The sequence below is a fragment of the Silurus aristotelis genome, assembly GCF_946808225.1.
Source record: "Silurus aristotelis genome assembly, chromosome: 26".
NCBI lineage: Eukaryota > Metazoa > Chordata > Actinopteri > Siluriformes > Siluridae > Silurus > Silurus aristotelis.
In genome coordinates this window covers 12988174-13001107 of record NC_139599.1, presented here as the reverse complement: position 1 = coordinate 13001107, position 12934 = coordinate 12988174, and the positions used below count along the sequence as shown (strand labels likewise).

Below are 12934 nucleotides of genomic sequence, written 5' to 3'. Positions count from 1 at the left end.
AACTTAACAAACCAAACACACCTTAACAACAACAACAAAAGAGTTCTTTTCCTATGTATATGTAATTCCAGAGATTATGTAAGACCTGAATGTGCCTGTTCTCTAAATGTGTGTACACATGCTTGTGTTTACAGGAGCGCGGATAATAACAAGCTCCTTTATATTGAGCAGTGAACATCATAACTACTTTGCCCATGATTTGCACACATTCATTGTTTCCCCTTTATGCGTTCTGGGGCCACATGAATACGTTTCCACCCCAAAGTTGAATTTTTTTTTTTTTTTTTTACAATGATCTTTAAACGCATTACTTCCTGATATATCTGCTAATATTCTATTCACAAAACCTCACAGTCTTCTCTGCAGGCTCAGATTGGCCATAGTTTTTATAATAGCATGTATTAAAGGAACTATTCCTCCATTACTGATGTACATCCTGCAGTAAATGACTGTAAATGCAGTCTGAGGTTTTGCCCTAAGCATATGGACTGCTGTCGATGATCATAATTGTACTTTAAAGGGGACAGGAAGGGCATTTCCTCTCAATGCTTTGGATTCTCTCAGGGGATTTGATTGATTTGGCCTGAATGATTGATGGAAACCTTGGGGCACCACCAACATCTCTGTCTTTCCATCTCTTTCTCTCTCTCTGTATTATTGACTGTGAGGTTACCAAGGCCATACAGTATCTCTCCATAAACAGATGACTGTGTAATTTAGGGACATTATTTCATGGCTTTAAAAAATACTTTCAAAAAGTAACTTTGGTGAGTCAGAAACACGAAAGAATTTTACTGTGACAGACAGACAGACAGACAGACAGACAGACAGACAGACAGATAGACAGATAGATAGATAGATAGATAGATAGATAGATAGATAGATAGATAGATAGATAGATAGATAGATAGATAGATAGATAGATAGATAGATAGATAGATAGATAGATAGATAATCTTTAGCATTGTATTGTACGAAAATACATGGTACAGATACACAGCAATGAAATACAGTTTAGCATCTACCAGAAGTGCAAATAGTAGCAAGCAATTGTGCAATTATATATAGTTACAATTCACACATATACACATATACACACACACACACACACACACACACACACATACACACACACACACACACACACACATATATACACACACAGAGGTGCAGCTCAATAAATTAGAATATAATTAAAAAGTTGATTTAGTAATTAAATACAAAAAGTGGGACTTGTATATTATATAGATTCATCACACACAGACTGATATATTTAAAGTGTTCATTTCTTTTCATTTTGATGATTATGGCTTATAGCTAATGAAAATTAAAAATTTTGTATTTTAGTAATCTAAGAAAATTAGAATATTGGGAAAAAGTTCAATATTGGAGACTCATGGTATCACACTGTAATCAACTAATTAAATCCAAACACTTGCAAAGGTTTCCTGAGCCTTTAAATGGTGTCTCACTATTTAAGAAAGAGTATTGAGTACATATACAGTAAATTAACATACTTTACAGGTCAACAATTCACCCAAAATGTTTTTTGATTGGTTTTATGAAGTATTAAAATCTTTGGAGATTTTTGGGTGGGTTGCCAAAATGATCAAAATTATAGGTAAATAAACACTTTAAATATTTCAGTCTGTGTGTGAGGAATCTTTATAATATACGACTTTTACTTTTTGCATTAAATTACTAAAATAAAAACATACATATATATATATATATATATATATATATATATATATATATATATATATATATATACACACACACACATGCATACATACATACATACATACATACATACACACACACATATATATATATATACACACACACATACATTTGGTGGATGCTTTAAGACCTTGTATATATACAAGGTCTTATATATATTTAAGACCATTGTAATATACGACTTTTACTTTTTGCATTAAATTACTAAAATAAAAACATACATATATATATATACATATATATACACATACATTTGGTGGATGCTTTAAGACCTTGTGTGTGTGTGTGTGTGTGTGTGTGTGTGTGTGTGTGTGTGTGTGTGTGTGTAGGCACCTTCCCCAGTGATCCCCAGTGCGTTGGATCGTACGGCTGCGTGGTTAATGAATGTGCCGTACTTAGAGCAGGACACGGAGACAGATCCACGCAGGGAGGATCAGATACTCAATGAGAAGGTAACAGTCCTAACACGTACGCCTCAATTTGTAATAATCTACAATAATAACGAAGCCATTAACATTATGAATGAACACATAAGGAATTAGGCAGTAAAAAAAGGCAAATACTTGAGACAAATCTTAACCATAGATCTTAAATGTGTTAACTGGTATTCTTTTTTGGGGGGAAAGGAAACAAATGTCACTTTTCCAGCAGCAGTGCATTGATGAAGAACAAAGGCTGAACTGATTGTGTCAAAGTGATACACAATAAAGTCATGTTAACGAAACAAAGAAGATCTAAAACGGTTTAAGTAACTGTGAGTCAGGAAAGCTTTTACATACCAATCAGAAGTCTAATTTAACTTGCAAGAATGAGTTGACAATGCAGAGACAGAACAGGCACCTCATAAATAAAATGTATTTCTGAAGAGTATCTAGGTCTTCATTCACAAAGCCCTACTACATAGTGAAATTAAATCATTTTATTTTTATATATGGGTCAATGGCACTACTCAAAAAAACACCTAGGATGCTAGATAAACATTTCTAACAGTGACACTGAACATGAGACCTGAGCTGTAAGGAAGCTCAAGTGGAAGACATTTTTTGAAAACAATTACTGTATCATCTCTAATTGTTATCAAACAGTATCTTTTACTGTGTATCGGATACTGAATTAGTTATATGTTGACTATCATGTTTGCTGTAAATCAAGGTTTTGCTTCTCTCCTTCTGTTTTAACCATAACCATAGCAATGTTACATTCCGAAGGCGATTTATTATCATTTTTGTGAAACAATGAAGATATTTGGGTTTCAGATCCGAAGATGAACACAACAATATAAGAGATCATTTCAGCTTTCATTTCTTGATATTTACATCTGGACGCGTTATCCAACCTAGAACATGGCACCTATTGTCCCTTGCTTGCAATATGTCTTATTCCAAAGGCTTTCTTGAGTAGTGGAGTGTGGTTTCTACATACCTGCCCTGTGGAGTTTATTGGTGAGGTCACCTAAAGGTTTTTATGGTCTTAATTCAACGCTCTCACAATGTTTCTGTTATCAACTGCTGTTTTTTTTGGAAAACTACATGCTAGTTTACCAGCGGGTTCTTTCTTTTTCAGGGAATTTCAGTTTATTATACCGGTAATGCCTTTGACTGGTTTTCTCTCGATTCTCAGCTTCAAAATAGCTTGCTTTTTATCTATAGACAGCCTGTTCTTGATGATTGTTTATCTTCTTTTACAACAAATGCAGCCTTCAGACGTGAATCTTAGGGCTCAAACCAAGAGTAGAAATTCATATATATCAGTTGTTTGAACACTTAATGTGACAGGAACAAGAAACACTTATCAATCATGTATTCCAATGTATTTGATCACTTAAGAATATGTGTGGGTTTAAATAAGAATTGCTGTGTTCCAAGTTGTTTAACATAACGATGTAAGCAACAGGAAATAAAGGCTAAAATTCTGATTAACCATCTCATATTCATATTTTAATCTCAAACCCAAAAGTGTTGTGAGTGTATACAAAAAATAAATTGGACTTGCCGTTAAAGTATTTTCAGAGGGGGCTGTAAATAAACTACGATAACAGGACATTTCCATGTGTTCATGTGTTTACTTACTGCATGTCACTAATGATCTCCTTCTCTTTCTCAGTATCAGGCAGAAATATCCTTGCTGCAGGATCAGTTGCGTGGCTGTGTGCAGCAGCTGGAGCAGTGTGAGGCTCGGCTGCACTGTCAGGACGATCAGGCTCAGCAGCTGCTGCTGCAGTACCAGAACCGTCTGGAGGAAGCTGAGCAGAGACTGCACCGCCAGCAGGAAGACAAAGAATTGCAGATGAAGAGCATCATTAGTAGGTGAGTCACAGTCTACCAGATGCTGAATGTACTGTATACTCTGTTCCAGTGGCTAAATATTTGCAGTGTATATAGGGTTTTTTTGAGCAATCACGTGGTTGTGTTGGCTAGACGACTGGGTCAGAGCATCTCCGAAACTGTAGCTCTTGTGGGATGTTCCCAGTCTGCAGTGGTCAGTATCTATCAAAAGTGCTCAAAGGAAGGAACAGTGGTGAACGGCCAAGGCACATTGTTGGACGTAGGGAGCGAAGGCTGGCCTGTATAGTCCGATCCAAAAGACGAGCTCAATTTGCTGAATAAGTTAATGCAACGGATCAGGACTGTTTTGGCAGCAAAAGGGGACTAACAATATCAGGCAGGTGGTCATAATGTTTTAAATGATCGGTGTAAATAAAATTAGGCCTAGTCAGTGTATCTTCGTTTACACACTATCACCTTCAAAATAGTCCCCTTGCACAGCAATACAGCACTCCCAGCATTCCTGGCACTTCTGGATATATCCTGGAAGTCTTCTTTTCGAAGTGTGTCAAGCATATTCTGCGATTCGCACTTGAACTCTGCAGTAGTGTCAAAATGGCAACCTTTGAGCTGGATCTTCATCTTCAGGAAGTGGGGGGAAATCCACAGGAGCCAAATATGGCAAGTAGGGTGGGTGCAGATGATGAGATCATGTTTTTTCCATGTGAGAAGAGCTCGGTGATAGGGTGCATTGTGGAGGATCCACTTTTTTCGCGTACCACAGATCCGGTCGCGTTTGCCGAATGTCCTCCCTCAGACGCCTTAAAACCTGCCAGTGGAACTCGCTATTGACAGTCTGGCCCCTGGCGACAAATTCTCCATGCACAATGCTGCGCATTTCAAACAAGACCATGAGCATGCACTTGGTTGAGGGCAGACCTGCCTCGCCTTTTTCGGTTGTGGAGATAATGGGCTCTTCCACTGTGAAGACTGTTGCTTCTTCTCAGGGTCTAATTTTTTATACTAATTTCACCTAATTTTGCTCACTGGTAATGATCCTCGACATGAAGGACAGTTCATCCATGGCACGCTGACAGAGTTTTTGGCAGACTTCAGCACGGTGTTCCTTCTGCTCTGGGGTCAGATGTCTGGGGACGAACATGGCAGCAACACAGCGCATGTTCATATAACATGTGAGTATTGCCTGGACTGTTCCGTATGACACACCAACAATGGCAGAAATTATATAGATTGTTGTCCGACAATCATTATGCACAAGTTGCCGGATGGTTTCTAAATTTTGGGGATTGAGTTTGTTGAAGGTCTTTCTGATCTCTTGTTGACTTCCAGTGATGTTCTTCCACTCTTGAAGTGCGCGTCACTCAAAACACCTGTATCACTGTAGCACACTGTAGCAGCTATCAAGAGTCTCTCCTTCTCGACTGTTTTAAATTACTCTTGATGTCAATAATCCTAAAAAGCAGCATGCTTAACAATGTCAAACATTTTAAATTATGTGCATTTTGTCCCTTTGAACTAAAAAATGATAACGTTAAAATGAGCACATTGATATGTAACCAATGTTACTACTGGCAGGCCTTCTAACCAAACAGATCTGGGAATTCAACAGCGCAGTGGTATAAATATTCACTAATATTAAATATTAAATAGCAAGAGGTAGATCGGGAGGGGGTTGTGAAAATACTGACCTCCTTAATACAGATGTTTTATTTATTTTTTAATTTTTTTATAAATAGGTTAAACCCAGTGTCCCAAAAACAATAATTACAAATACCGATCAACAATCTTAAATTTAATTACGATAAAAAGAGAGCCGAATTAAACACTAGCTCATGACTTGGACAGGACAGGCTGTTTGTTATTACCTACGATAATAGCTAGCCAGCAACTTGCTAGTGAATTAAACAGCAGTTTGTGAAGTACAACAAAACTAGATTTAGCACATATACAAAACCAGGATAAAATATTCACAAACATTGCAAACAATAAGAAAGCTTGTAATGTAAATATATGTTGAGATGACTATATTTCAAAAGAAGAATATTCAGAAATAGGAACCTGCTCTTTTGGTGTTCACTACATACATTTCTTAGTCATTTATCAGCACATCTGAGGTAAATACCTCATCTTTAAATATTTTGTTTCAGGTAAAAAAAAAAAATATAAAAATATTGATATTTCGTTTTTTTGTGGTAAATATACATCATCCTGATGCTATTATTTTCTTTCTGAGGTAAATATACATCATCCTGATGATATTTTGTTTCTGAGGTAAATAAACATCATCCTGATGATATTATTTAGTTTCTGAGGTAAATATACATCATCCTGATATTTAGTTTCTGAGGTAAATATACATCATCCTGATATTTAGTTTCTGAGGTAAATATACATCATCCTGATATTTAGTTTCTGAGGTAAATATACATCATCCTGATATTTAGTTTCTGAAGTAAATATACATCATCCTGAGATAGATATATATATATATATATATATATATATATATATATACACACACACACACACACACACACACACACACACACACACACACACACATACATCATTCTGATAAGATTATTTTGCTTCTGCATTTATTCTGTTTGAACATTTTCTTTAATTGTAGCATCAGTCATACGTGCTGTCCAGATTTTTCAGTTGCTAAGCGACAGCTGTGTTCTCATGACTGTAAAAACTTGAGTAGTAAGACAAGTACAAGAACACGTAAAAAAAAAAACATTTATTACAGTACATAATATTGTCATTTTTCTCTCTTGCTGTGTGCTCTAAATAAAGCCATGATTCCTGTTTTTGACAGTTTCAACACTTTACGTTTTATTTGTTTTTTTTTTAATGTCGGGAAACATCGGGAACCAAGGAAATAGAAAAATTAAAAATTAAAAAATAATAAAAATAAAAAATTTTCAGCTCTGTATGGTTTGCTGAACTGACCTGTACTTAACTGAACTGGGAACTCATTATGGGGGAAAAAAAAAAAGCAACAGACTAGAATAGTCTCAAATAAACAAACAAAAAAAATGGTGTTACATACTGGGACAGAGTATCCTTTTTCATTAGTGCCAGTCCTCTAAGGGTCTGGATGGATAAAACTGGCAGTTATTTTCTAGTCTCTGTTTACTGAGATTATTTGTGTCTACTGTATAAACAGAGTAAATTTGCCTAAATACTAAACCCATTTTTGGACCAATCTCCAAATACTGTATAGTCAATAAAATTCAATTATTGTTTGTATTATAGTGCTTTGGGCATTGTCCCAAAGCGGCTTTACAGAATTAAATTGATTATGAATAAAACTTTTACATTTATAAATCATTAAAAGTTTATTGGTGATGTGTCCGTGTGGAACAATGGACAAATTATAAGCGCTGAAAATGTGTGGCTTTTTGCAGGTTGATGTCTGTTGAAGATGAGCTGAAAAAGGATCATGCTGACATGCAGGCCATGGTCGACTCCAAGCAGAAAATTATAGACGCACAGGTATGAAATGTCTAAAATTGTCTGAAAATGTTAATGTTTACAGAGAAAGTAAAAAAAAAAAAATAAATGCACTGATTGATATTATTATTAATAATAATCCATTTAGTGAAGTCTAATTATATCTCTCAACACATCAAACCATTTCCTAAAATCAGTTGATTATAATTTATAAAGAAAGAAATGCTGCACTAAAAGTACTAATGTATTATCGAATAATAAGCCAAGAGGCACAGCGGTGCAGCAGGTGGAATTTGACGCTTCACAGCCTCGGGGTCCCTGGTTCGTTCCTGAGCCATTGTATAATGAATCAATTAATCTCTCGAAGTAAAGCCCAGGTTCCAGTCGTTAACATTAATTATCTTGTTACATTAATTAACGCTGGTAGTTTTTTCACTTTTAAAGATGCCTCGTACTTCCACACACCTTTTCTAATATTAATCAACTTGTAAAGGAACTAAACATGACAGTTTCTTCTTTATCTATTTAAATATAGGCTTAGACGATGTAGATCTTTAACCAGTCTCATACAGGAATGAGCTGTTGCTATAGTAGCAATAACTTAATATATTGAGAGCAGACAGAACTCGAGATCTACATGGAAAATTCATCAACGCCTTTCTGAACAATCAGATTTGAGAAGTCAGCAACGGTGTGGTTCAAACAATGACGCTTACGTATTCCAGCTCTAACCCAACATGCACATTAAAAGAAACATTGATGAAGCAAGATCTGAGAGTATTGTATGAATTGGAGCTGAAATTTTCTTTCATTTTCATTAATAATTATTGAAACGATTCAAATTGTGATTTTTGAAATAAAAACAAAACAAACAAAAAAAACAATAAACCAAGTAAAGTCTGAATAGATTAAGGTATTTAGGACAATTTTTCTTTATTGTTTGTTTGTTCACATTTGTATTATACTCCCAGTTTTCCAGGATTTCAGTGTTCTTACTCACAAAAGTACAAAGTACTTAATGAAAGAATTTTTCCTTTCACACTTCTACTTGCGTAAAAATCCAAAAGACTTGCTTTTAAAGGTACTTTGGTATCAAAAGTAAAAGTACTGATTTGTGAGCTATGAAAACCAAATTTAAATATTTTATTGCAAGAACCGTAGGGTTACGTTTGTGTATTCGCTTCAAAGTAGCAAGGAATAAAATGTAGTGAAGCAGAAAGTTAGATATTACACATAAAACACATGTAGTGCAGCATTAGTTTCCCCGAAATAAAAAATACTTGAGTGCAAATACTCGAGAAATATACTTAGTATTTTACCATCCACCATTAATAACTACTATTGAACATAGTTAAGTTTTTTTTTTTTTTTTTTCAAAATACAGTAATAAATCAATTTCAACCACAGCAGCACAAACCAGCATAAAGATCATAAAAAATATATATAAATATATAAACATCACATTCAGGGCACTCCCTTTTTAATGATCAGGAACCGTTCTGTCTCTCGAGCTTCATAAACTGTTCCTACTCCTGTTTCAGGCACCATATTGTTCTCATTTCTGCTCTTCTCTGCAGGAAAAACGGATATCGTCTCTGGACGCGGCGAACGCGAGGCTCATGGGCGCTCTGTCTCAGCTGAAAGAGCGCTACAGCATGCAGACGCGCAACGGCATCTCGCCCACCAACCCCACCAAGCTACAGATCACTGAGAACGGAGAGTTTCGCAACACATCCAACTGCTGAAGCCAAAATAGACAAACATTCATGTCTTAATCCGGACTGAAAGAACGGACGGGGACAGGAGACCCATCCTTGACGTCACTGGAAGAGAACGAGAAATTTCTCTTTTTTTGAAGGACTGTCTCCTGAACCCATGCAAGTTCTTTTGGAAGAAAGATGAACCGTTTCGTTCTTTGGGGAACGAAGACACGAGTGAAACCTCAGAATTGTTGCTGTGACCGAGCAGTAGTGTCTGCTACTTTAGTTTAGGACAAACCACTAGACATACATCAAATCTCTCTCAGTAAAAATATCTACATGAAAAAAACAAAACAAAAACGGACATACTGGTACAGGTACATTGCTTTATCAATATGGAAGCTTCAAGCTGTTGAAGCTGGAGTGCGAAATGCCTAAAACATCCCATCGGAAGAGGTCATTCTTTGAAGCGTTCGGTATTACAGAAATACCAAGCTTCTTCAGGACATCAAGTGCTGCTTTGCACTCTTTCATCTACACGGCCTGGACTCTCTCAGAACACTCCACTTTTCCCATACATAGTGCACTTTGTGAGCTATTAACATGATAAGCCTTAAAAAAGAGAAATGAACTGCAGCTCCTTTATTCCTTGATCTGTGTCTGTATGGTAAAGAGTCAAAAGTATTATTTATTTTTAAAACAATTCCTGGCCAAAAAACAGTTACTTATATATAATATATATTATTAGTATGTACTCTGCACACAGGTCCTACGTGCGCACAGCACTTCTGTGATTAGAAAAAGAATTGCGGAGTAGTTTAATACCAATGATATGTCATAATATTAATAATCTTAATCAAATTGAATCGATCATCACGGAAAGCAGATCACCTTCTAAAGTTTCAATAGCACTTTACACTTTATCCTGCTAGCTACGCCATTTCCTGGCTCGATTTCTTTTTCTACTCTGCAAATTTTTTTTTTGCCTCCATACACAGTATATAGTTTTTACTTTATTCAGTCGATACATCCAGACTTTATTAATGACTCCAGACGCCATGGGTGCAGTCAGTTCCTGGTCATATACATTATTTATTAGCGTCTATGCTTAAAATGGGGTCCATTGACTCATGATGATTTAATTTGATTTTTTTTTTTTTACAATTTTTTTATTTACTCTTGCCATGAAAGTATCAGTTAAAATGCTATGAGCAGTATGATCTTGGCAGCACCACCAGAACAGTTTGGTCCTCACTTCTGTGCCTTCTTTTTTTGAAGGCAGTGGTGTTTTTTTTTTTTTTTTTTTTTTTTCCTCATTTGTTGCGCCAGGTATAGTCCAAAATCCCTCGGCGTATAAGGTTTTTTATTTTTTTTGGTTCATAACTGGTTATGGAGCCACACGCAGTTATGACACGCACTGTGGTGAAATGTGTTGCTGAAACTTCAATTCAGCCGTTTCTCCCCTACCCCTCCCCCACCACTACAAAAAAATGGAAGACAAATGTACCTGTCTTTATTCGACTGCAAATAATCTAGCGATGCATCAGGCCTGGGTTTTGGGGACCCCAAAACTTCAGAAATGAACATGGTATCGCTATTTAAAAAGAAAAGGTCTGTCTGCTGTAGCAAGACAACAGCTGTGTCCTGTAAATATTCTATAAAATCAAATATATATATAAAAAACATATAGATATCTATAAACTTCACCATGTGTTCTGCTGATAGGACTTAGAGAATCCATTTCCTATAATGTTACTGCTGTTTAAATGCCATGTGTCTTTTTATTTTTGAGATCCTGTCGTGAATGCAGTCGTCCCGCTGATTTATTAATACGCGTCGTGGTCATGTTGCAAAAGATCTGTTTATATCCAGAGAGTTTACAGAATACAGAAGCACAAAAACCTACCATTTTATTCTGCCCTGTTAAACCCATTAAGCCTGTGCACTTTTTTTTCCCCAAAAAAGATATTTTGTCCTCCTTGAGAGGGAAAGTATAAGATCAATTAGTGTTAAAAATGGATAAATAAGCAGCAGTAGCCCAATAGAATGGGTGGTTCTACTAGTTGAAAGGTCATAAGTTGGATTTGAGCTGCTGTTCGGTGCTTGGACCCCTAAATGCTGACAAACTTGCTAGAAGGTCACGTTGGTAAAGTTTTGTCTAAAGCTGATCTGGTTTAAGAGATAAGAGGAGGAGGAGAAGTCTGAATTGTGTAGCAAATCAAAAAATGTGAGGTAAACATTTATACAAAATCACACTGTGATGATCTACTTTAGATTCATTACTATGTAGACAAAATCAAGGTGCTCATTTGCCCTGAAATGGAAGCACTTTCTGGATCTATTTGTAACCAAATTGTTATCTGTGGTGCTTTATTTTGTAAAATTGTCATTTGTAGCCACTAGCATACAAATAAACATGTGCTGCAGTTGCATTTAAAGTACTATTTAATCGCCAAGCCGTAGCCACGCTTAAAGCCCATTTTTTCCGTCGCTTACATCCAACTGAACTGTAGGCCTTTCCAAATGACAATCTATTCAAAATATCTCTGTTTGCTAAGTGGTAAAGTCATTGTGTTGATTCTTATCAAATCGTGCCGCATACAAAAAGCATTCACAAAACCGAAAGATTCGGGTTCCTCTACTTGTTTAGCTCTATCTCGTCCGATATCTCAGTGACACGCACCTGTTCTCAGCAGTCGATGTGGTATATACGCTTCATCAAAAGACATATGGATCTCTATACGAATGAGACTATGTTATATAATCCTTGTAGAGAAATCTTTTGTAAGTATGTTTTAAAGTATTGGCTTCTTTTGAAGGACGACCGAGAACAATAATGTACAGAGAGATATGTCCATGTTAAGAACTATGAATATGTGGCTGTGCAATTAAATGTACATTGGCAACTAGGATGATTAAAAGTTTTATTTAGATATTTTATATATCTGCTTTCTTGTCTTGATTTTATGCAGAACGTTCTACAGTCCGTCTTCGCCACGAGGCAAAAAGCTTTGGAGCTATTTATCAAAGAAATTCCAGGCTTGGTTTTTGGTCCTATCACTTTCAATCAATAGCTACATTTTCTATACTGCAAATCCTACACAGGGTTGTCAAGGACTCTGGAGGTAATCCCAGGGAACTCAAGGCACAAAGTGGGGGACATCCAGAACAGGGCCCAGCCCATCACAGGGAACAATCACGATACAAACAATGTGGAAAATCCAATCAATGCGGAAACACAATCTCTGGGTTGTGTTTGTACTGGGAGGAAGGATTTCCCTGTGGAAACCCCTAAAGCATGAGGGAAGACCAACTGAAGAGATGCCACTGTGCCCCCTGGAAATATTTTTCCTCTTATTTAGGTATAAATACTTCTGAATGTAAGACGTACTGCTGATGTCGGATGACAAATTCAACCATACACATTGTTTTTTCAATGTTATGATCAGATTCTAGATTTTTTTGCCCTGAGTTTTTCCAAATCACCAATGAAACGGGTCTATATGACCAATAGAACAGCTTGGACTTTTGAAATCCTAAAACTGAATCGGAGCAAACTTGCTTATTAGTCCCTTATAATAAAGTGTTCTCTAACATCAATCTGGATTAAGAAAGTAGTGGATGAGTAGAAGTCTAAATGGTGCAGCAAATAAAGCAACAAATTAATGTGATGATCCACTTCGAATGAATCCCGACGTACATAAAATCAAGGCGCTCATTTCCCTGCTTGCTTATAGTCATTACTAT

General features: G+C 36.2%; 1 protein-coding gene across 12 annotated transcripts in view; it reads left to right on the top strand.

Annotated features, from left to right (window-relative positions):
• The window catches only part of dab2ipb (DAB2 interacting protein b), a 164618-nt gene extending 152491 nt beyond the window's left edge, over positions 1 to 12127 (top strand). For 6 of the 12 annotated variants that reach the window (XM_083531719.1, XM_083531728.1, XM_083531723.1 and 3 more), the window contains 5 exons: positions 2073 to 2195; positions 3847 to 4049; positions 5078 to 5200; positions 7442 to 7529; positions 9065 to 12127. In XM_083531719.1, coding sequence (XP_083387845.1) covers positions 2073 to 2195; positions 3847 to 4049; positions 5078 to 5200; positions 7442 to 7529; positions 9065 to 9232 — 705 coding nt within the window. In that variant the 3' untranslated portion in view covers positions 9233 to 12127. The remainder of the gene's footprint in view (positions 1 to 2072; positions 2196 to 3846; positions 4050 to 5077; positions 5201 to 7441; positions 7530 to 9064) is intronic. The other 6 variants (XM_083531724.1, XM_083531730.1, XM_083531727.1 and 3 more) reach the window with 1 other exon arrangement.
• Positions 12128 to 12934: the final 807 nt, after the last annotated feature.